General features: G+C 43.4%; 1 protein-coding gene across 1 annotated transcript in view; it reads left to right on the top strand.

Moving 5' to 3' along the window:
* COL6A5 (collagen type VI alpha 5 chain) overlaps positions 1–25008 on the top strand; it is an 87253-nt gene that overhangs the window by 22278 nt on the left and 39967 nt on the right. The window contains exons 7-26 of the mRNA XM_021678788.2: positions 209–784; positions 2495–2835; positions 2949–3030; positions 4916–5058; positions 5640–5732; positions 7299–7352; positions 9386–9457; positions 9799–9825; positions 9934–9978; positions 10065–10118; positions 12194–12256; positions 12932–12997; positions 13439–13492; positions 17171–17206; positions 17699–17761; positions 19225–19287; positions 20560–20622; positions 21946–22008; positions 23453–23503; positions 23625–23660. Coding sequence (XP_021534463.2) covers positions 209–784; positions 2495–2835; positions 2949–3030; positions 4916–5058; positions 5640–5732; positions 7299–7352; positions 9386–9457; positions 9799–9825; positions 9934–9978; positions 10065–10118; positions 12194–12256; positions 12932–12997; positions 13439–13492; positions 17171–17206; positions 17699–17761; positions 19225–19287; positions 20560–20622; positions 21946–22008; positions 23453–23503; positions 23625–23660 — 2045 coding nt within the window. The remainder of the gene's footprint in view (positions 1–208; positions 785–2494; positions 2836–2948; positions 3031–4915; positions 5059–5639; positions 5733–7298; positions 7353–9385; positions 9458–9798; positions 9826–9933; positions 9979–10064; positions 10119–12193; positions 12257–12931; positions 12998–13438; positions 13493–17170; positions 17207–17698; positions 17762–19224; positions 19288–20559; positions 20623–21945; positions 22009–23452; positions 23504–23624; positions 23661–25008) is intronic.

Genomic DNA, 25008 nt, shown 5'->3' with positions numbered 1-25008 from the left:
TAAATATTAAAATTTGAAACAAAGTCTATTATCTTTCTCCCACACTATTTTTCCTTCTTGAGGGCCAATTGGTGATTCTCTCTTCTATTAACTTATCTCAATTTGCTACTAATGTGGGGATTTAGTAAAGCAATTAAAGAATTTGAGGAAGGGGAAAATTTAGACTAATTCATGAGGAAAATAATTGTTTTGTTTTTCCAAATTGCAGCGTGTGACATTCAAGAAGCTGATGTGGTTTTCTTTTGTGATGGCTCTGACATGGTCTCCCACTCAGAGTTTGTTACCATGACAACTTTCGTGTCAGACTTAATTGATAATTTTGACATTCAGAACCAGAGAATAAAAATTGGGTTGGCTCAATTTGGGAGTGGCTTCCAAAAAATTGTCCAGTTGAAAAACTCTCTGACTATACCGGAGTTGAAGACTCAAATTCAAACCGTCACCAAGAGCAAGGGGTTTCCGCGAATTGGCCAGGCCCTTAAAAAAGTGAAGGTCATGTTTGATCCATCTTCTGGTGGGAGAAGAAACGCTGGTGTCCCTCAAACTTTGGTTGTTATCACATCCAGAGATCCCTACTATGATGTGGCAGATGAAGTGAAAATCCTGAGAAACCTCGGAATTTGTGTCCTGGTTTTGGGCATAGGGGATGTTCATAAGGAACAACTTCTGCCAATAACAGGAAATTCTGAAAAAATAATCACCCTCCAAGACTTTAATAAATTAATGACTGAGGATGTGAAAAAAAGAATGGCTCGTGAAATCTGCCAGAGCTGCGGGAAAACCAGTAAGTGCTCCCCTTGGTCTTTTTTGTTTTTGATTTAATTGCCACCTTCCTGGGGCTTCATTTCCCCCAAGGTGTCCCGGGGGCTGGCTCTAGTTGAACATATTTTTCGAATAGGGTGCAGTGAGAATAGACCTCTCCTCTGTTTCCAGGAAGGTTGGGATCAGCCATTCTTGCTCAGAGACGAGAAAAAGGGTGCAGAGGCTGGAGGAGGTCCTGGGTTGTGTCCTCTGGTCAGCCCTGTCCCCTCACTGCAAGCCAGGCTTTGTGCCCCTCTTACCACTGAAAGTCAGTCTCCTATTTCTGCCCCCTCCACTTGTGGCAGGCCTAGAATAATGCCTTGTGTCCAGTGGGAAGTAAGTAAAACAGACATTGGCTGGTTGGCAGCTTTACTATTTTAACTTTTTTAAACCATTTTGTAAGGGACTTGGTGTTCCTGTGTGTCTCTGTGTGTATCTGTTTGAGCCTATGTGTGGGCATATTTTCTTCTTCTTTTAATGATGGCATTTGTATAATCACAATATAGTAAAGATTTGAATTTGTCCTTAGTGATTATTTGATTCCCAGAGGTCATGAACACCAGTGGCTGCAAAGGCCAGGAGGGTAATGTAAGTGAGTCAAGCGGGCAGGGAGGGAAGGAAATGAAGGGACAGCAATGAGCCATCTGATGGGAGGCCAAAATTCACGCCAGCTGAGAGTCACTGTGTAGGATTTAGGTTCTGTACATTTGGGCTAGGAGTTGGGAGGACAGCACCTCAGGATATAACATTTTGTGGAATTTGTACAACATGCAGAAATTCCTTGGCGTGCTTCTGTTCCTAGAGTTATGGCTGAAACCACTTCTTTCACAAAATGGGTTGGTCTTTCCAAGCTCTCCAGATCTTCTACACCCCATTTGGGATGCTCGGCTGAAAGCAGATTACAGTGGTAGAAAAGGCCCTGGCACCGGAATCCGATGCTCTGGTGTAGTAGCAGCAACCTCCAGGAATCATGATTTCCTCACGTGTAAAATGAGCAACTGGGCTGGGTCAGAAGTGACCAAATGGCGACTTGCAGCTGAGTTGTGTTAGTCCTGTCTGGTGTTGACAACTTGTTAAAATTAGTTGACAGCTTTTACAAACTGAAGGTTTCACAGGAAAAATGAAGATTTCAGGCTCTCCTTGGAAAAATCAGACAATCTCACCACACTGGGCCCCTTCTCCCGCATGGCTACTCTCAGTGGGAGTTGAGCAGTGAACAGATGGGTCGTTGTTCTCCATTCATTCTCTTTGCTCCCGGCCCATCTAACTCCTTTACATTATCCACTTGGCCTTCATAGCCATTTGTGTTTGTGACCTCTGAATTAAATAATCTTTAAGGATATTTCAAATATTTAATATGTTATGATTATATGAATCATAATATGTCATCATTAAAAGAAGAAAATATGCATGTGCGCACACGCACACACATTCACACACACAGCCAGCCACTGAAAATGAGGCTAAACCATGATTGGAACTTGAACTAGCTATTGGAACTTGAAATATTTGAAAGAGGAGAGAGGAAATACCTGTGCTGATCAAGCAGTCAATATCTTCCTTCTTGAACACTGGATACTAGGGATCCTCCAGCCCTGGGCCATGCCATGACTGCTCTTCTTTTTTCTGCCTGGTCAGCTCTTCCTTGCTCCTGTCTACTCATTAATCCGGCCTCATTTCCCTTGGTCTCCAGATTGCTTTATGGACATAGTGGTCGGGTTTGACATTTCCACTCACCTGCTGGGGCAGCCGCTGTTCCATGGCCACCCCCGGCTGAGATCCTACCTCCCAGGCATCTTAGAGGACATCACCTCCATCAGGAGGGTCAGCTGTGGAGCAGGCACAGAGGTGCAGGTGAATGTGGCCTTCAAGGTGAACAATGACCAAGAATTCCCTGCCAAGTTCCAAATCTACCGGAAAGCAATATTTGACAGCCTGCTGCAAGTCACTGTCGATGGACCAACTCATCTGAATGCACAGTTCCTGCAGTCGCTGTGGGATACATTTAAGGATAGATCTAAATCCCAAGGACAGGTACTCATGTCACATTCAATCTCTCATCTCCACATTCTTTCATTTGTTTCTTCCTCCCCAATTATATATTTCATTTTCACATCATTCCATCCTCTGCTTTTCTCTTCTTCTAGGTGCTACTCATCTTTTCAGATGGTCTTGGGGGTGAAAGTGAGATAATGCTTGAAGATCAATCGGCCAGGCTCAGAGAAGCAGGTACTGAGTTGCAAATTTAAGTGGTGAAGCATAGAATGTGCTAACAAGTCCCTTCTTACTCAGGTGTTGTAGATCTTGGGATCTGTCTGGCCACTGGTAGCAGATGCTGTTGATGCCTCCCCAAACCCTGTTGACAACCTGTACGCTCATCCCCCAAATGCTGCAAATGCCATGGCCAAGTACTTATACCTGTGCCCTTCTACAGTCATGTGTCCTTGACTGACCTGAACCATTACCTAGAAGTGGGGGTGGGTTTATACCACGTCCCACCTGGAAATGGAAGGGGATAAAATAAAAATAAATTAAAAAAATAGAAAATAGAAAATCGATATAGGGATAAAAACCTTAGCACCCTGGCCTCCAGTGGGTCAACTCTGATACAGTTTACACCCCAGAGTCCTTCATGAATCATACCAAGTTGAAGATTTTACTGAGACACATTCTTGCTTACAACTTTCCCCTCCCTTTCCTCCACCTCTTTCTCCCTCAATAAACCACGTACATACAAATTCCTCTCTTAGATTCTGCTTCCAGGGCTCCTGACCTAGGACACTCTCTACTGTTTCTGGTTATCCATGTGAAAGATAGCCACATAGATCTTGAAAAGCACTTCTTAGTACATATATCCCCAATCTATGTCATAGTTTCAGACTGAACTGGGAACTAAATGCAAAAGTTGAGAGTCTTATACAGTGACACGAGGCTCCACTGATTGTCAGATGGGGTGCATTATTTGAGACCTCCTGGGTATGGACTCACACTGGCCTCTGGGGTTTAATGTCCATGAGCAACCTCCCTAGAGGCCACAAAATTTCCTGCTTGATTGCTGGGTTGTATCATTCTCCTTTCCCACTGTTCTGGGCACATCACATTCCTCAGTACAGCCTCTGGTTCTTTACAGGGTCTGGCTCCGCTCCCCACTCTGGCCTTCCCTCACTCCCCACACTCAGCGTCTTAGGCACATAGAGCCATCCCCTTCTTCCTCCAGCACACCTCACGCCTCAGTCCCCCAGGCCTCCATTCCTGGCATACACTTTTCTTCTACCTAGAACTCTCCCCATCTCAGCTCCTCCCCAGTCCTTCTCCTGTCTCTGGTTCTCTGCCTTGACCAGCTTCCATTCATCCTTCAGGATCAGCATAGACATCTGTTCTTCCCAGAAACCTACAACTTTCTAAGGCTAAGTTGGGAGCTTCTCCTTTAGGCTTTCAAAGCACCCTGCCATTCCCTCTCAGGACACTTACCACTACACAGGTGGATTCCTGTCCACCTTTTCCATTGGACTGGACTTCTGTGAAGGGACAGAGTGTGCCTGTCCTATTCATCTTATGTCCCTGGTATAATGATTAATACATAATAGGCTTCTAATAAGCAAAGATTTGTTTAATGAAAGTTGGGTAGAGTAAATGAGCTAATGAGTGAATTAATGAGTGAGTGAATGAATGAATGAATAAATGGAGTCCTGGCTATGGCCAGGAGTTCACCCTGGGCTTTCCTCAGGCTCGTAGGGCTTGGGCCCCCAGGGGTGTTTGGCCATGGAGATGACTCTGAGAACTATTATTAATTTACATTCAGAAAAATTCAGAAAACCTCTGAAGATGAACAATGCCCTTTCTTAAAAATTGCTTTCAAATACCCAAGAATTGAATCAAAACTTGGTGGTGAAGCATTAAACAGTTTTCTGCTAGTGTTTTTCTGTCGGGTTTGAAGCCTGAACAAGCAAGCAAGCCTGTTGGGTTCCTAATAGATCAAGAGTCCTACTTCTTATGTTTCCTTTTCCCTTTTCTGGTTCTCTGAACATCACTCATCGAGTAGAAATACAATGGGCTTTTCTTCTCTTTCACGTGCAACCCCTTTGGTTTTGAATCTCTTATGTTTACTGACTAGGACTTGATGCTCTGCTGGTGGTGTCCCTAAACACGACTGCCCACGATGAGTTTTCCAGCTTTGAATTTGGAAAGGGATTTGATTACAGGACTCACCTGACCATTGGCATGAGAGAACTGGGCAAGATGCTGTCACAGTACCTGGTGAGCTGTGGAGCAGAAATGCAGTTATTCAAAAGGCCATCGGAATGAAATTGGAGTTTTGATGAGTATTTCTAGAGACTGCCTTGCTTGCCCCACTAAATGAAGTGCATGTCTTTAGTAGAAGAAAAAGTATGAAAGACCAGAGCAGTGTATTTTTATTTTTGTGTGTCCTTCCCTCCTTTATCATCTCACCAAATGAATGCACGGGGAATAAAAAAAACAACCAGCCCCTAGTCACATAGAAAAGCTCCCAGCAGTTTATGCTGCAGAAATCCCCAGATAACAAGAGTCTGTCAAGGAGGAGCCAACTAGTCTTGTGCAAACTGGGCCTGTGGCCATCCGTGTGGCAGGTGCCCTTTCTATAGACAGGTCATTTCCTGGGAGAGGGAATGCTGCGTCGCAGTTGCTAGCTCAGTGCCCTGTCTTCAGTATTAAGTCAAAGAGCACCTCTGATCCTCTGCAGCCCCTCCCCCAAAGAGAGAGGATGGCCGTGTAGGTGGTGCATTACGATCTATATGAATACTGTTCTTATGCCGTGAAGTTCCTGACCATTGTTGCTCACTCAAGTTTGCTTTTTCCAGGGAAGCATTGCAGAGAAGACTTGCTGCTGCACATTTTGCAAGTGTTCGGGGGCTCCAGGTCCTCATGGATCCCGAGGACTACTAGCCACGAAGGTGCCATTCAGTTGTGAAACTATTTTACCCAGTGTGCCTTGATTTGGTGGGTGGGACTGAGGCCAAGCGGTGCACTTTGCAGCTTTCACTTGATGCTGATGTAATTGCTTTGGGCATTTATTTCATGCGATTTCTGTGGTATAGGAGCCAGTTCAGAAGGGCTCACTTTTGATACTGCTGTTGAGAATAACTCCCATTTTTCTTACATATCATTCGTGACGTTGCTCCTTGGTTTTGCAATTTATACTTTCGCACCCGCTTTAAACAGTTTGAAGAGTGCAAAAGGTGTTAGAAACAGTGGCAAAGGTTGTATTTCATCAGTAATGAATGAAATTGAACCTCAAAAAGAGCAATGCATTGCAGATTAATAGCCCTTTAAAAATGAATTCTAGAAGATCAATTACGCAACAATAGCTTAAATGAATATGTCATGGTGTCTTCATTAATGGAATGCTCTAAGGTGCTGAGGCTGAATGAACTACAGGTACATATAACAGCATGAATAAGTTTTACAAACACAGTAATGGCAACAAAACAAAACAAAACACAGAAGCACACATAGAGTATGATTCCATTTATAAAAGGTTTGAAAGCAGGCAAAACTAACTTATGTCTAGGGATGAATAATTCAGTAATAAAGTATAAAAAAGGCAAGAAAGTATTGTCATAAAATCCAGGAGTGTGCTCCCTGGGGTGGGGGTGGGGGTGGGAGTGCTTGGCATTGGGAGGGTGGCGGGCTGCATCTGGGTGCCAGTGATGTCCTGTTTCTTGGCCGGGGTGGTGGCTACATGGATGTTCACTTTATAATAATTAAGCTGTGACTTTATATTTCATTTATTTTATGTACTTTTTCAAATGCATTTTAGATATCATAATTAAAAGGAGTCTTTTTTTTTTTTTTAAGAGAGCAAATGTAATACTTGCTCATGAGTTCTGCATTGTCCATCCTTGTGGGTACATGATCTTGGCCTTCTTACCGAGTTGCGATGTTTTGTTCAGCACAGTTTCCTCTCTCCTCACTTTGCTCTGGTCAGTATTAGAGTTACATTCCAAAAGCACAGCCCCCAGGTGTACTAAGCAGACAGGCAGGACCTGTGTTACACGGTGAGGAAAGCAAACCTCTGATTAAGCCTTTGCCACCAATAAGCCACGAGGCAGTTAAACCACACGTGGCAGAGGGAGAAGTGATCGCAATTGAAATATATGTAACCTCCTTGTTCGGAGAAGTGTTTCTTCTTCCTTGAGCTCTCAGAAAAGCAAAAGGAAATAAAATGATCTCTTTGGAAATGTGATCGATTTGCCTTCTAGAAGAGTTGTAGGGGCCACAGCTGCCCACCATGCAGCCCCTCAGGCACAGGACCTGCCCTGACGCCCTGAGCTGCAAAATGGGCTCCGCAGGTCAGCCTCCGGTAGGAGTCAGGGATTGTCAGACTCTCCCCAGATTCACAGCTACCCCTGTAGACGCTGCCACCAAGTTGAAGGGAGGGACTTGTCTACAATGCCTAACGATTTCACAAGTTCAGATTGAAGAAAGCTGGCTGAAATGTATTCTCTCTATCCTCCCAGGGTTCTCCAGGTCTGAAAGGCAGCAGAGGACACTGGGGAGAGGACGGAGACCCCGTAAGTTTTTCCGACCCTCCTCCCCCCAACACAAGCAATGATTTTCTTTTGCATGGACAGCTTTATGTTCCTACAAAAAGGGTTTTATTTATATGGGGGATTTTGGTGGTTTTGAAAGAAAATGGATGCTCCCCCTGCCTTTTTTTGGTCTGGATCATAAGCACTCACCAAATCCACTTTTGAGGGGAAGGAGGGAGCAGGCTCACGCACATGTTGCCTGGCATGTTTTTATCAGTGGCAGGGAGTGGGGCATGGTCCTGTCTCCCCTACGCAGGGCAAAGTAGGACTAGATACTGGTGAGGAGCTATCTTTGGACCTCAGCTCAGTGCTTAGTACATGGAAAGGCATGGCTTCATGATTCCATGCAACACAGAGGTTTTCTAATCTCAGTCTTTGACCCTTAAAACCAGAACTCTCCCTTGGTTCATTAATCGAATTATGAGAATAGATTTGAAGGAACTGAAACACTTGAGTGGCTCTGTTTGGGGTGGGGAAAGTTAAGGAAGCATCCAGCCTGCATCTCCATCCCCTTAGAATCAAGCTAGCTCTCTCTCTGGGCAGCAATATTTAAAACAAAATTAAATCATGCCTGGGCAGGTATAATTAAAAGCATAGGTTTGGCCAGGCAGCCAAGGGCTGACCTAGACAAGAAACCTAGCAACACACTTAACTTCTTGACTCTCAGTCTCCTGATCTATAAACTGATATATTCCTCTAAGGCTCTAGTGCTGACCTAGTTTACAAAATGACCACCGAGGGGAGTGCTCTAACCCGCCCACCACGTACCTGCAGAGGGGTCTTGGAGACCACCCAGGCAGCATGGAGGGCTTTGAGTGTGGCTGTCTGGCCATGAGCCCACATCTGGCTAACAGTCCAGTCAACAGGAAGTCAAAATGTTTCGGCATCTCTCAGCAACATGTGGCCACGAGCAAGGCCTCCTGTTTTCCTGGGAATAATCTTCAGAATAAAGAAAGCAAAGCAGGGGCGCCTGGGTGGCTCAGTCGGTTAAGCGACTGCCTTCGGCTCAGGTCATGATCCTGGAGTCCCTGGATCGATTCCCGCATCGGGCTCCCTGCTCAGCAAGGAACCTGCTTCTCCCTCTAACCCTCCCCCCTCTCATGTGCTCTCTCTCTCTCATTCTCTCTCTCAAATAAATAAATAAAATTAAAAAAAAAAAAAAGAAAGCAAAGCAGGAGGAAGGAAAATCCCTTCTCCCCTCTGCTACCAGGAAGGAAAGAATCAAGCTCATTGCTAAACAATTATTTATCCAAACAGCAAACCCTAAGCACCCATTCTGCACCCAGATCTGACTGAGGCAGGCACAAGGGACATAACTGGGTAAAGAGACAATGAGGGGTTCCTGCCCTCAAGGAGCCCCACATTCCTTTTCTCTGGAGATTCATTTTACTCTAGCATTTACCTGTGTTTAAATATTTCCTGGGAGAAACAGGATTGATGGGAGACACACACATCATTGACCTTGAGCACTCTTTCCCCAGTGGATGGTCTGACTTTGGGGCTCTTTCACCTGGTGGTTCTTTCCGTGAGCACTAGCACTTCCCATCCTTGAGTTCTTTTAGTAGTGGCCTGTCCCATCAATGGCTTCTACTCAGCTCTGGTCCCCTGGGACCGGCTTCCTTCAGTACCATCAGCAATGCTGACTTTTCCAGGGCAGCACTGGGACCTTGGGTACCATGCCAGGGTCAACATGTATTACTGGAGTATTTGAAAGGTGGCTGGAAGGTGAAGCATCTTCCAAAACTTTGGCTGTGCTGTCTAATGAGGACAGTGAAGCAATTGGGCTCATCCTGCATCTCTGTGAGATCTTGGGTCCGTAAGGAAGCCCCCAAGGTTGATGGGGAAGGCATTTGAATAGAGGGGAAAACCAGAGTTAAACAAATGCATTTGTGGAAGGATGTGCTTTGTGTGGGGCTCAGAGTGCTCCTGTGCTCTAGCTTCACTCGTAAAAAGCAAACTGTTGGCAACTTCTGGCAAGAGTCACTTTGGATACCTGTTTGATTGCCTTTTCTTAGGGAAGACGAGGAGAAATTGGACCCCCAGGAGATAAAGGGATTACAGGATGTCCAGGGGAGCAAGGTCAAAAGGTAAGGCTCTGCTGGAAATGTGATTTTGAATTCCCTACAACGTGCTCTGCGTCTCTCTTCCTTCCCTCCCTCCTTTTCTCTCTTCCACCCACCATTTGCCGTTCTCCAGTTACATGTCAGTGTCCTCACTGTGGACTAATTCTGCTTCTTAGAAATTTCAATGAGTTCAGAGCATTCATTCAATCCATCTATCATCCCTTTGTGGTTAGAGAGCCAGAAGCAATTAAAGGAACACACAATCATCTTCTTTAGGGAGGCAGCACCTTCTTGCTCCAAAGGCCTGTGAATCCACCTGCTGTCTGTCTTTGACATGTCAGTGAGACAGATTTCATCTTTTACAGGGAGCCAAAGGATTTTCTGGACATAAGGTACCGTAGTGTCTTCTCAGTCCAATTTGATTTCCCGACGGGATTAGTTTCCCAATAAGCATGTGGCAGAGCCCTCCTCTGAACTGATTGCGCTCCATTGTCCCTTAGGGAGAACAAGGAGAGGATGGGATTGACGGACTGGATGGGGAAGAGGTAAGCCATCTTTCAGGTACCATAATATGGTCACGAGGTTGTATTTCTCTTTAAATGGGAATTTTGTTTTCCTTGACTTCTTTTAGGGCTTTCATGGATTTCCTGGAGAAAAGGGAGAAAAAGGTGATCCAGGATCTCAGGTAACACTTTCAGTACATCAAAGAAGGAGAATTTGGTAAGAGAGACAGTCTTAACTGCTGTGTGCCAGTGCTTAGTAGGGAAACACTGACTTGACCATGAAATGAAGTTCTGTTACTACTGAGTAGATGCTACAGTCCCGTTTGGGAATTTTCAAGAATTCCAGTGAGAAGGAATCGAGGCACGCAAGGTTCTTCTAAGGGCATATTCCTCAGAAGTCTGAAAATGAATGTTTTTGCCTGTCACCAGCTTCCATGTTCTCTTTATTGCATCAGGAAAAAAAACAACCCAACATAAAAAGCAAGGGAAAAATACAGAATTATTTTGGTGACCTTGCTATAGCAAATCACAGTGAAACATTTTTTACCTTAAATTCATTTCAAAACTTATTAATATGTACCTACTTAGTACCAAACAGCTCAGTTTTTATGTTCTGATCCGTTTATTTATCCAATATTTTGAATACCTGGCATGTGCCAAGCACTGAGTTAAGTGCTGAAGATTCAGAGATGAACCACACTGTCCTTGTCCTCAAGGATCCCTGGCCATAGAAAGACAGATATATTAATAGCTAATGACAGTGCAGAATGTGATTGAGGCCATGTTGTAGGCAACTACATGAGAGTCCAGAGAAGGGCACCTAACTCAGCAGGGTAGGGAGCAAGTCCAGGAAGTCTTCCTAGAAGAAATGATTCCTGAGCTGAAGATGATAGGCATTAGCACATGGAGGAAGGGATTCCAGACAGAGGGAACAGCACAAGCAAAGACATGCAAGCTTAGGGGCACTGCAAGTTGAGCATTAGAGCACAGGTAGAGGGAGGTGAGGTTCTAGAGGTGGTGGGAAGAGGTTGGGAAGGCACTGGTGGGCCATGGGGAGGAGTTAGGCTTTTAACCATTAAGCAATCGTGAGTCTTTGAAAGATTTTAAGTACAGGGACCACAATTGAATTTGAATGTCAGAAATATTACTTGGCAGTGGTATGGAGGATGTATCAGAGGTGACATAGATACAAGGCAAAGATGAGAGGATCTAGAATAATTGCGGTGAGAAGTGATGAAGCCTTCAAGTAAAGCAACGTCAGTGAGAACAGACGCAAGACATAAGAAGAACATAGCAGGGCCCGGATTGGAATGAGCAGCTAGAGTGCAGGATTTAAGAAAGTACTCATTCTGGGTGCCTGGGTGGCTCAGTTGGTTAAGCGACTGCCTTCGGCTCAGGTCATAATCCTGGAGTCCCTGGATCGAGTCCCGCATCAGGCTTCCTGCTCAGCAGGGAGTCTGCTTCTCCCTCTGACCCTCCCCCCTCTCATGTGCTCTCTCTCATTCTCTCTCAAATAAATAAATAAAATCTTTAAAAAAAAAAAAAGAAAGTACTCATTCTCAGAACTATGCAAAGTGTGAGTGTCTCCCTAAATTTTGCACCCTAGGTAACTTGCTTTTCTTACCCTAGTTCTGGCTCTGGGACGTAAGATCTCTAGATCTAGGTGATCAGAGAAGCAGGAAATGAGGAGTCAGTCAAAATGCCTTCAAGGACCCTGGTTTGGACAAGCTGAGTTGGGGACACTTGAGTTTGAGGTGACAAGTGGAACATGCCTGTGAAGGTTTCCAGTGGGCAATTTAATTATAAATGTCAGAAGTTCCTAGACTGGCTGCGATGTCCAATATAATACTACTAATATATGACAATTTAAATTCAAATTAGTGAACGTGAAAAATTCTGCTCTTCAGTTGTCCTAACCACATTTCATGTGCTCAGTAGCTACCTATGGCTAATGGCTACCATGTTGGACAATGCAAATATAGAGCATTTCTGTTACTGCAGAAAGTTCTGTCAGATGTGCTATGCTAAATCATGAGAGTTTTCCCATTGCTCAGCCTCACTATAGATAATCCTGACTATAGGCTTAAAACTGCACTGAGTACTGCTTGAGAAGTCTGAGGAAACTGGCTGGGGGAGAGGAACATGGATCATTTTGTCTGATTGGTTTTCTTGCCTCCAAAACACACCCTTGACGTTTTAACCCCATTATAAAACCCTCATACAAGCTAACTCAGAAACTTATTTTCTTTTTTTCCAGGGCAGCCCAGGTTCCAGAGGCCCCCCTGGGGGATATGGGGAGAAGGGCTTTCCAGGAGATCCTGTAAGTTACTTGGGTCTAGTTGCCTCTGAATTGTGTAGTTGCTCCAAGTTCCTCTCTCCTTTCCCGTGTGTCTCCCACTAACCTGTAGGTGAAGGCTTGTCTTGGGAGTCAGGGTAGTAGGTGTTGACTGAGACTTAAATGCTTGGGAAAAAAAATCTGTGTGCATCTGATCTTGGCTGATTATACTGGAAATTTGGAGCTGGGAAATGTTCCATCCTAATCATCCTTAGTGTTATGTTGAGACTTTCAAGCTACTTTTGGGGAGAAATTTCCGTAAGTTTGCTTATTGGGCTTCTAATCTTACAGATTCTGTATTTGCAGACTTGATTAAAAAGGAATCTTATTGCATCTCTAAGGGAGTAGCATAAGCATGTTTGGACTAGTGCATCAGTGAAGCTGCCAATACAGAGAAGAGAAAATCATCATGGTGTCAGCAGGCGGTCTTTAGCAAACACTCTTATCGCTTCATTTGTCACCAAACCCTCTTCAAACTTGGGGAAATATTATTTTCATTTTTTCAAAAATCTATCAATTTCAAATACGTTGAATTTTCTCTTACCCTTCCTTAGTTAACCCAAATTAGCTTACTACTTGAATATTGTACCATGGTATTTAAAAAAAAAAAAAAAAGCTGATATTTCTTCGTTCTAAAATACTTTTTAAATCTTCCTCTAGGGCAATCCAGGACAAAACAGTAACATCAAAGGACAAAAGGGCTCCAAAGGAGAACAAGGAAGACAAGTAATTGGATCTATTTTATAGACATAGAATCTATAGATCTATTTTATATATGTATGAATGACTAATTCTGTTACTGAGCTGAGACTTTCATAAGGTCTAAATTAATTACTTAGTATAATATGTAAATAACACCCCTAAGGTCCCATTTAGAAGAGCCTTATTTCCTGAAAACAAGACACATCTGTAGTAGGTTACACTTCCATGGGTAAAATTATTAAGTTTCTGGCAGGTGATATTATATGGGGAAACTGCTAGTTAGCAGTGCATGTTGCTATACCATTTTCCTCTTTAATAGATACGGACCCAATAGTGTTAATATGCACAAAGATTCTAGCATGACACATTTGTTCTGCTGTTTTAATAGTGCATGAGGTTTTTATGCTGATGTAGTTATTCAGAATCCTGTGCCTTACAATCTTGGGGAAACAATTGTATTTCTAGGGTAGAACTGGACAGAAAGGGACACCAGGCAATCCTAATTCCAGAGGAAGTAGGGTAAGTATTTCCGTGAACATTTATTTTGTGTCCTTATCACCTGAAGGTGCCACGGAGGCATTCACGATATTTGCCACTGCAGAGTTGGCTGGTCCAGGGCTGATACATTGGTACTACCGTCATTCGGGGCCAGATGACGTTGTGAGGGGCTATCGTGTGCTTTTATAGGATGTTTCAGAGCATCCCTGTTCTCTACCCACTACATGTCAGTAGCTCACTCCCCCCAAGTTGTGATAGACAAAAATGTCTGCAGATTTTGCCAAATGTCTGGGATGAGGGTAGTGGGGAATGGGGGGGGGGGCAAAATCACTCCTTGTTGAGAACCTCTGTGACAGTCTGCCTTCCTCTTTCCATCTTCCAGAAGCTTTTGAATGTCTTTGGAGAGAGTCAGTGCCTTTAACATGAAAACCCTCCTCCAGCAGCTTAGCATCTTTGAGCTTCTGTAAGAAAATTGGGTAAACATACTCTCTTTCTCTTCAAATGTTGTCAATGGGAAAGAAGAGTTACAGTTAAGTTCTTCCTGAATTAACCAAAACACTGGTGACTAGGGCCAAGTCTGTGGCAACCTCAAGACCCTAGGATAACTTTATAGCATCTCATGTGATATTAAGCCTAAAACAGGGATATTGGATTTCCCCTTCTTTTTAAGGAACAACCAAGAAATCATTTTTCTTTTTGTGGACTACTGAAGTGAGAGGTGACATTTCCAATGTTAGAAACCCTTTTATTGGGTGCCTAGGTGGCTCAGTTGGTTAAGTGTCTGCCTTTGGCTCAGGTGGTGATCCTGGGGTTCTGGGATCAGGCTCCCTGCTCCTTGGGGAGCCTGCTTCTCCCTCTGCCTCTTCCCCCCTCCCCTGTCTCCCATGAATAAATAAATAAAATCTTAAAAAAATAAACCCTTTATCATGCCCTCAGAACGGAGATTATAAAAAGACAATAATGCACAGTGCCCTAGATTTATTTGGCCCCAAGCTTTATTCAAGAGGGAACTGAAAATACTTGGCTTGCTTTTCTATTACAGATTTGGAGTCTTCTCATCACTTTGAAGGCTGTGGCTGATTGCCTTTCTCTCTGGAATAGATAGTGGAGAAAGGTGTTTTAATTCCTCCTGCCTTTGTTTATCTTAAATCATAGTTCTTAAGGGATAAGATCTATGGTCAGATGGCTTAGGCTTCCTGGTGCTTCGGTAAAAATTCTTTGGGACTTTGCCCTCTCTCCACACAAGAGAATTGAAATTAACTGGAGGAAGCAGCAGAGCAGCAGATGCCCTACATGCAATGAATTTTAAAGATAAATAGGTACTTTTGTTGGTTTAAGAGAAAATACTCTGAGTTTGAGAGAGCTTTGTAACTGTCACCATCAATCAAGCACTTTTTGAAAAGAGATGCTAGGTGTGGGGTTGGGGATTACTACTTGGACAAACCAGCCAATGACATTAAGTCAGTTCAGAGACAGGAGGCTCTCAGCCTCCCACTCCCATCTTCATCCACATCCCTGCCCAGCTCCTACCTTTGTAACCACTTTTCTCCTGAATTGAACAAGGCAATGTGAATATAAAACAGCATCAAGCTTTTCTACCTCTTCCCCCACCTTTCCAGTGAAGGCCAGAATTCTCTCTGAGGGTCAGAGGATCTTAAGTAGGTGACAGGTTCTAAGAACACAAGCAAACGTGTAAGACATCGCCTCCTCTGTGACAGAATTCCAACTTATGCAAGTCAATTGTACCAGCTGTTGCCGAAACCGTGGCATGATGTACTGAGAACCAGAGGACCTGAAATGACATTCCAGGCCCCTTGTTTTTGGCCTACCACACACAAATGCTTATAAATAATAGCACTTATACTTCCGTAGCATTTATTTTGTGTCACGTCCTGATCAGATCACTTTCAAATATTAAATCCTCATAACAAACCTACTAGGTAGATACTGTTATTTTATCCATTTTACAGATGAGAATACTCAAGAACCCTTGGGCAACTTGCCCAGGATCAGGATAGGTAGCAAGTGGCAGAACTGGGGTTTGGACCCAGACCATCTCACTCCAGAGTCTGGGGTCCTAACCTCCTGGCTAAGGCTTATTGCACAGTTGCTCTGGGCCACACAGGCTTTAAGGGGCAGTGTCCAGCTCAAGAGTGCCTGACTTCTAAAGACACATCCCTAAACATTGTGCAGTATTGTCTGATGTGGAATAAATGTTCTTTTACCCTTTTTAATGGAATTATGACATCGCAGGGTAACAGTGGCCTCAACTTCTGTTGTTTGCCATTTCTTCCCTGCTTTCATATGTCAAGAACTCTATAGTCACATCAAGGTACAAAGAACTGACAAGGTACAATGGGTAACTTCTCCCAGAGGGCATTTGCATTTTGAAAGGAGAGTCCCTGAGTGGGGGGCAGAACCCCAGTGGAGGAATTCCTATCATCAGCCAACGTGGTGGAGATGATACTTGGTCAGGTAGTTCGCTCGAAGGAACTCTAGAAGGTACGCAGTTGGAAGAAAACGGATTCTCAAATAATTTCCATGGCTACCTTTCTGAATGCATGGATAGAATTATTTTATTTTATTTTATTATTATTTTTCAATGTTTTATTTTTTAATTAGAATTCAATTAGCCAACATTTAGTACATCCTTAGTGTCAGATGTAGTGTTCAATAATTCATAGAATTTTTTTTAAAGTCCTTAGGAGGGCATGTGATGTAATGAGCACTGGGTATTATATCAGACTGATGAAGCACTGACCTCTACCTCTGAAATTAATAATACATTATATGTTAGTTAATTGAACTTAAATAAAAAATTTAAAAAATAAAGTCTTTGTCTTGTACCTAAAGTAATCATAGTTGTTTATCACAATACAAAGTAAATGATGGTTGAGATATTCCACAGCTCGCTCAAAGGGGCAGGGGCGAGGCGGGGGGGGGGCTTGAGGGTACAGATTTTATTGTTGCTGTTTAGGGGGAAAGAAGTTAGGATCTGAGATCTGAATCATCTGCCTCGATCACGGTCTGGAAAGGACGGGGTGTGGCAAAGCAGCCACTAGGGGGAGAGCCTGAGCTGGCAACGTGGAAATCACCTCTGCTTAAGTGCAGGCAGATTTCTGGCTTCAGAGATCAGCCCCTTTCTCAGATGAGCATGGCAGTGCCACGGACTGCCACATAGTTGAGCAGACCCCATCAGCCATTTCCTTCTTGTAGAATTCCCTGGAAACAAACCTCAGTGGGCCAGTGAAGCACTGAATCTCACAATTTTTACTCTCCTCTAAGATACTTTCAGGGCCTCGGACAGAGAGATGGAGAGGACACAGCTTGTTCTCACATAGGAAGCTCTGATTAGCAGACAGTACTTTGTGGGATTTGCTGAAGAGGGAAAGGTAGAAGACAGGTTCTTCAGAATGATTTGATTCTCCAAACAGCCTCCCGAATAATTGTCAGAGGCTGTTAGACTGGAGCTGGATCTGTAATGACTTTCAGATTGGCTTTCAATCAATCCCCCAAATGTTAGTCTATAATGAAGTGCCCAGTGTGAAAACTTGTCTTTGGAAAGTGCCTCAGGGAAGCCATTTCTGTGAGCTACTCATTACTTATGTCTGTCAGGGGATGAAACAGGCTGGTTTGCCTCTAAAGAACCCTCCATCTGGATACATACCCAACACTAACACTTTGCCTTTTCTGTTGCAGGGAAGGGAAGGCCGAAGGGGGCCCCCAGGTGTCTCAGTAAGTACCCTTTACTTCCTGCCTTCCGTAGTAGATGGTTCCAAGGAGATTTCTCATATGCAGATGGCCCCGGGAAGGAATGAGCATTTGACAAGGATGTTGTAGGAAGCGCAGAGCACTAGACATGGCCCCACCGATGCGGGGAAACACAAGGGTCCGTCAGTTCAGCTGCTAGGAACTGGACAGGCCTGACCTAAGGCAGAACCCCCTTCACAGACATGTCCTAGACAAGAGGACTTGCTGTCCATTTGACTGCTTTTCGCCCACGCTGGGAATCGACTGCACGCGAGTGAAATTCTTTACTAGAGTCAGAAATGATCTTGTGTTCATTTCTTAGTATGGAACTGAATAAAATCCTAGACCAAGTAAGTGGTGAGCCAAGATTCAGTCAAAATAGTACCCCTGTATTGTATATTAGAGTACTAGATAGTATAAAGAGAGAATCTATATGGAAACTGGAGAAAGTGTTAACGCTGAAAACTCGTTCATCAGGGGGAGCCGGGAGATCCTGGACCTCAAGGGACCCAGGGAGCTGACGGATTACAAGGCCCACAGGTGTGTTGAAGAATTTTGTAAATATTGATATATAATGCTGAGTTATCCTGATGGGAAGTCGGTGGGTAGTTCTGTATAAACATAAATAACTGAGAAATGTTTAATCTGCTCTCGCCTTCCTCCTTGGACCATGTTCCTGGAATTCTACATGGAAGAGTGATTTTTCTCCATCAAACCTGCTCCTATTTTGAATAGAGGAGATGGGTGCTCTTGTGCTCACCACTATTGTATCAGATTGTTAGTAATAATGAGTTATTAAGACCTTAATATTGTATTAGTAATGAGTATCGGGATCAACAAATTGGTTTTCCTTATTAACTGAAGCCCTGCACACAGATCCCATGAAGGAAAGTTAGGAATTGGAAACTATGACTCAACTCATCTAAAACTGATTCACAGGGGGTGAGTGTGCTTTTAGAATATTATTGATGGGGCTTTACATGAGCCGTTTTTTTCTTGGTCATATCATTACTGATATGAGTATCGGAGTCAGGACATCTCTGTCTCTCTTTCATGTTGGAAAGATGCTGGGGTCATCCCTACGTAATGGCTTTGTAATACATGAGTATTTAGTTACCTTATGGAGCCCACTATAAGCCAGAACTTGTCTGGAAGGTGTGCGTAGACCTAAGACCTTCTCAAGAGTTCATTTTTCTTCTAGGAAGTTTCAGATGATTCACACTGAGGTAGAATTTGGCGTTCTCTTGAGGATTCTGGGGTCCCTGAACCAAGCCACCAGCTAGCAAATCCTTTAGACTAAGTTACCATGGGATCAGTCTAGATCTATCCCCAGGCTTTGTAGGGAAGGGGTGACATTACCTCAGCCACTCTAGGGTCCCTTTGATACTTAGGGAGTGAACCAAGGCTAGTCCAGTGGGTGCAACCACCATTTGCACTGGGCAGCTGGGGCCATTTTATAGCTGCTGCTTTGGTAGTGGAACAATTTATCAGCACCTCTAGTTTTTTCTTCTATGTGAAAGATCTGTATGTGTATTGTATGGTAAATATAGTATATATACATGTATTTGATGGTAAATATAGTAGAAAATATGCTTAAATTCCTCTGCTAAAATGTCCTTTTGTGTGAACCTGAAACAACTTTGCTCTCCATTTTACACATTGATGATGAGGACTCTGGCCCAGGTAACCTGCCCCAACAAAGGAATCCATCTGACTGCTGTTTACGAATTCCTTCCTTCTTCTAAGGGTTTTATTTCTCCCTTTGGTCTCCTTTTCATTTCTCCCTGTCAGAGCGGGATGAAGGTCTTAGACCCAGGCAAGAATTCCTTGATGAGATCTGTACCACTGAGTCTGGGCCTCCTCTTCATTCTTATTGTAAGATAGGCTTACCCTCAGAGTTAAAAGGCTACTTGAAGGGTTGGACCAGTGCTTTTCTGTGGACGTGTTTCCTAAGTATGTTTTCATTGCTTCATCGCACTATGTTTCTTTTGTTACCACAAAAGGGGTTAAATGGAATTCCCGGCAAGGAAGGAGAGAAGGGAAGCGAGGGGCATAAAGGACCTCAGGTGAGTGACCCAGGAATGGTCTCCAGCAACACCATTTCCTCTTACTTCAAAAACATCTTCCTATACAGTTTATTTTATATTATCTACATATGGGGTATTTTATTTTTCAGTCAACTTGGGACAGGGGCACCTGGGTGGCTCAGTCGTTAAGCATCTGCCTTCGGCTCAGGTCATGATCCCAGGGTCCTGGGATCGAGCCCCGCATCGGGCTCCCTGCTCAGCGGAAAGCCTGCTTCTCCCTCTGCCTGCTGCTCCCCCTGCTTGTGCTCTCTCTCGCTGTCAAATAAATAAATAAAATCTTTAAAAAAAAGAAAAGAAAAGAAAACTTGATTTATTAAAAAAAAAAACTTGGGACAGACTTGGGGGAAAAAATTGGGGACAGGTTTTTAGCATAGCTCTGATTCCTTGCACGTTTCTTAAGCCCTCCTCTCTCTCCTTCACTGGGTTTTACTGGGAAGGTACAAACCCATTGCATCAGCCTGAAGAAAGCATTTGGAAGATTACAAGTCCTGCTGACTTCTGGACATTTCAAATCCCAACACACTATTCTGGTTTTTCTGACTTTTAAAAATCTATCTGTGCCATGCGTCTCTCCGTTGACTGTAGATATTTGAAATTGACTCTACAAAGATCCCTTGTTACCCAAATTGATTTGATTCCTCAGCTCAGCTTTGAATTCACCCTCTGAATCTATTCAGTCCCTGAGTTTCTGACAATGAGTAATACGAGTTTGGATGGTGAGGGATTCCTGTGAAAAACGTTCTGAATCTGTTCAGTTCTTCAGCTCTGATAGCAGGAGCTCAGAAGGCAAGGAATACCTATGTTTGCCCAGTTATGGTCCCAGCATGTTTGTGGAAGATACTGTTGCCCATTTGCAGATTGGGACTGAAACACATTCGGCTTTGGACGTGCTCATGGTGTAGTACACACAAGTGGCCATGTCTCGTTCTCACAAAATCAGTACATTATAACAAATCTGCGGCATTTAGAACGAACATTAGTCACGTCAAGGGCACCTTTTCTATTTCTCACTAAGGCCCCACATGGACCAGCGGTATCCCTGCAGAGGAAGACTTGTGGTCCTCTAACCAGGACTATACCCTGAGTCACCTGTTTTGCGTGCAGATGTCTCTCTCCCCTGGGTGGCTGGGTCTCTTGTTAAGGAGGCATCAAGGAGCTGTTGGAAATGACATGAAGAAAAGCAAAACTAATCTAATGGGTTTTCTAAGAATTGCTACAGGGCCAACATATGTGTCTCGCAATTTCATTCAGGGCTCTTCTGGGCCAGTGGGAGCTAAAGGGAACATTGGAAGTCCTGGGCCTTCAGGGAAAAAAGTAAGTGTTATCTCTTTAAGATGTCAAATACTGAGAAAAAAGTACCTCCCTTCTTTTCTTGATTTCCATGTGAATTCCTCACATGATCCAGGCACCATCAACCACCCACCTGGCTTTCTGCTGATATGTTCTTTTCCTCCCATTGAGCAAAGAATTTCTAACTGCTTATCTCTTCCCTGAAATGGCCCCATTTCACTAAGAGAGACACAGTGATCTCAAACATGAAACAACTCTGAAAAATCTCTTCACCTCCCCAATGTCCTGAATGCAGAGTGCAGGAGGGAGGTAAGGGGTGTCCAGACTCAAATCTGTTTGTGCATACAGTTCTCTAATTCACCCTACTGTCTCTGAAGCGGCTCTTTAGGAGTCTGTCAGATCGCAGACTATTGGCCCATTCAGAATCCCACCCCCCTGCTTCAAATCTTTCGGGGGCTCCCTGCTCCGGAGCCAGCTTTGTGGGCCGGGCAGCTGTGCGGTCACACTGGGGGCGGAGCTCAGAAGGGCCCCATGCTTGGTTTAATGTCCTGCTGTCACCATCTTGAAAGTCTTCGTATTTGGGGGTGGGGCCTAGGCTTTCGTTGTACACTGAGCCCCACAAATTATGCAGCCAGTCTTAACTTCCCTGTGGCTCTTAGGAAAATTTCCAAACTTTAAAGTAGCTTAGAAGGCCCTCTGACCCTGTTTAGTTCTGAGGCTTCAGAGCACTTCTCCCTCCTGCACGCCTGCCCCAGGCTTCCCACCAATGCCTTCCCTCTACCCAGACCATCCTCACTCCTCCCACGATCCTTCTTCTGGCTCACATAACTTAGCTGTCAAGCCTCAGAGCCCCTGCTCCTTTCCTTCAGGCAGCTCGCCTCCTTAGCCCCACCAAATCCAATTTAGATTCCCCTCTCCTCCACTGCCGTAGCCCCCTGAGTTTATAATTGCCTGTCTAATCGTCTCTCTTTCCAACCACACTTTTTTTTTGGTGAGTCAGGACCCACAGCTATCTTGTTCAACATTTTATTTTCCAGGACAGTAAATCCTTGGATGGGCAAACGCATCAGCCAATGAATCAACTCTCCCTGGAGTAGATTTTCCACTCTTCGCCTCCTCCTTCAGTCATTCCCATCCCCCAGGGAAAGTGGTGTTTGTGCCCAGCCTTGGGCTGTGCTGCAGTTTTCTGCTTACCTTTGGGGAGATCGTTACTGGTTTCCTACACCCCATCTCCTTGCTGAGCATTGAACCCTCACTGAGAGGTTCGAGTCTCCCCATCTCAACTTCCTATGGTGGGAGCCACGTTTGATTTTACTGGTCTGAAGCTCTTCTTGTCTCACTTACTAGGGAGAACCTGGAATTCTTGGAGATCCAGGGCCAGTGGGGCAAGCCGGACAGAGAGGAAGACAGGTATGACGTTTTAGGACCCTTAACTTCTCACTGCTCCAAGTGCTCAGTTCTGTGGTAAAGAGAAGGGGACTGATGAAAGGTATTGAAAGGTATTTTAGGACCTCCTAGGAAGATGCAGAGACATACTCCCACCCCTTGCAGCTCTCCTTCTATAGCTAGTCTGTCTGTTAAAGCAAAGGGAAAACAGCTCGAGGGAAAGGGGGGCTTGCAGAGAGGATAATGGTTAAATTATAGCAGGACATTTCAATATTTTCACAACCAGTATGGCCACATAGATGCATGGCAGTTGAAAAACAGCATTACCCATTTCTCTCCCTGTCTTGCAAAACTCTAAGGCAACAGCAAGAAGAGGGGAGTAGAGCCAAGAAATGAGCCAACTGTTCCAGTGGCTCTGGCCGTACCAGCATCTCTGACCATGGAACAGCCAATATAGGAGACATTTTTTCATTTCTTTTCAAAAATAATATTTATTATAAGTGTTATATATAGATATTGTAGAAAATTTACCAAGCATAAAAGATGGGAAATGGGGAAGAAAAATTACCCATAATCTCACTATTTTGAAATATATATCATTAACATCCTGGAGATACCAAAAAAACTACTCAATTTTTCCCTTTTACCAGTGTATCATGAGCATATTTCCATGTCATTACATTTTCCCCTAAACATCACTTTTAAAAGCTTCAAGATATTCTACTGAATGTGTATACCTTAGTTCATTTGACCAATCTCTTGCTATTGAATACCTGATTTGTTTTCAATTTTCTATTGTCATAAACAGCGCAGCAATGAACATTCTTGTATCTAACTAAATTTTTGGACAAAATCATAATTTCTATCTAGAAATTTCCAGAAGTAGCGTGACTGGTTCAAAGAGTATGTGCCTATTTAAGTTAAGCTTTGAACTCTTTTGCAAAGTGGCCTCAGGAATATTCAAATGACTATGCACCCATGTGTTACATAAGAGAACGTGCGCTTCAGGGCATCCACACCCACAGTGGGCTTTGTCACTTTCTTTTTTTGATCTTTACCAATTAACAAAAAATAGCATCTCATTACTGTTTCAGATTGCATTTCTTTGGTTACTAGTGAGGAGGACATTTTTCCATATGTCTATCAGCCGTTAGCAATTCTTCTTTGGGGAAATTCCTCAACATGTCCTTTGAATCAGCTCCAGTATTCCAGGCAAGTAACTGCCACTGAGTCCCTTGGTCCTGACCATCCCTCTGCCCTCTGCAGTATTTGCAGGGCGGAGCTGGCCAAAGTACCAGGGCATATAGCAGGAAATGAGGAAAACCCAGCAATGTGCATGTCCTCAGAGCTCGAGGTCACTGATAAGGCCCCCTCCACTGGAAGTCCCCAGTGCTTCTCTCCTGCTACCGGTATAGATTGCAATTAAATTTCACTTTTGAGAAATTAAAATGAACTGGTATGTTCACAGGGAGATTATGGCATCCCAGGCTATGGTCATATGGGACGAAAAGGAATAAAGGTAAATATGGAAAGCAATTATTTCTTTAATTGATGAAATAAACCTAAATAATATAAGAAGAAACTATCATACTGCAGAAGTGGTCTGTTGATTTATTTATGTTCTCTGCTGCAAATTGTAGGGCCCAAGAGGTTTCCCTGGAGATATGGGGCAAAAGGTACTGTGCACATGACCTTGTTTTGAAATTACCATGACCTTAACTTTCTACTTGAGAATGAAGGTTAAAGAAAAAAAAGCAAAAAAGCAGGGCAATTGTTTTGCCAGGGCTTCATGAGTAAAGGACCAGATTTAACTACTATGGATCTTTAAATTGGAAAAGACTGACCTGTCCTTCGTTGCCTGATGTCCCTGGTCTTGAAACTCCTACCTCTAGACATCCTCTCAAGTCTAGTCCTTCTGTCCTCTTGATTTCTCTGCCTTGGGAATCTTATTCCAAACTCTTGGCTTCAGCTATTGCTGTTTGTTCTATCATTGTGGTCTTCACTTCCCCTTGCCTGGAAGGTGACAACATTCTTCTCATGGTCTCCATTTCCACCTTCTCCCTGCTTCAGTTAGTCCCAAACACTGCTGTCACTTGGTGTCTTCGACAGAATGACCTACTCATGTTCCTCTCCTGAGCAAACAGTTTCCAGAATTCCTCATAGCCTCCCAGATTGAAATCTACCTCTGTGCTCTACCACTAGACATACCTTCCATTTCAGTCCGAGCAGCTCCTGTTCTTATACACTGGAATTCTGGGATAAGATTTCCTTTTTTTTTTTTTTTTTTAAAGTGTTCTGTCCAGAAGAGTGTCTTCCAATAGTTGGTGCTCAAATTAAAATACAAAATATGGATTACAAAAAATTGTCCAAGCAAATCAAATCAACTACAGGAAAACAGCCAATTTTTGAATCCTCTTAAAAGTGCTTTTAATGGATGAATTACCAGAAGAGATTCTTTCCTTAGCTAGAGAAGAGTGCGAGAGGGAACTATATAAATAACTGTTAGGACAAGAGTTCTCATTGGAGAAGACCAATTTTCTAATTTACTGATAAAGGGAGAAAATTAGCATATTTCAGTTTAAGGATAAATGTGAAATTTGTTTTTTGATAAATAGGCGCTAAAATTCATTTCCCACCAAGGTCAGAGCAAATTTTTTTTTTTTTTACCTTCAGCTTTTTCAGAAATGACTCATGAATTTAGGAAGTAATTATTTAGTATTTTCTGTAGTTAATACTCCATATGTTTTTCCTGATCTTCAAGCATTTTTTCTTTAGATATTTTTAGTAACTGATTGGGCAGCCATTTCCTTGATATTCATGCATAAATATTTGTATTCTTAGAAAATTAAAAATAGTTTGGGGAATATTTAAGTGTATCAATACTTTAGTTCCAAGCAACAGGGGAAGGTGACATTTAATGTTTAATATATAGTCTAGTTATAAGATCAATTAGGTTTTAGATTAGAGAGAATTATTTTTATTCTTTTATAGCAAATATTTTAATATATTGATTTTTTATATCTG

The sequence above is a fragment of the Neomonachus schauinslandi genome, chromosome 1 (genome assembly GCF_002201575.2).
Source record: "Neomonachus schauinslandi chromosome 1, ASM220157v2, whole genome shotgun sequence".
Classification (NCBI taxonomy): Eukaryota; Metazoa; Chordata; class Mammalia; order Carnivora; family Phocidae; genus Neomonachus; species Neomonachus schauinslandi.
Note: the sequence above shows the minus strand (reverse complement) of the source record. Positions and strands in the feature narration are given on the sequence as shown.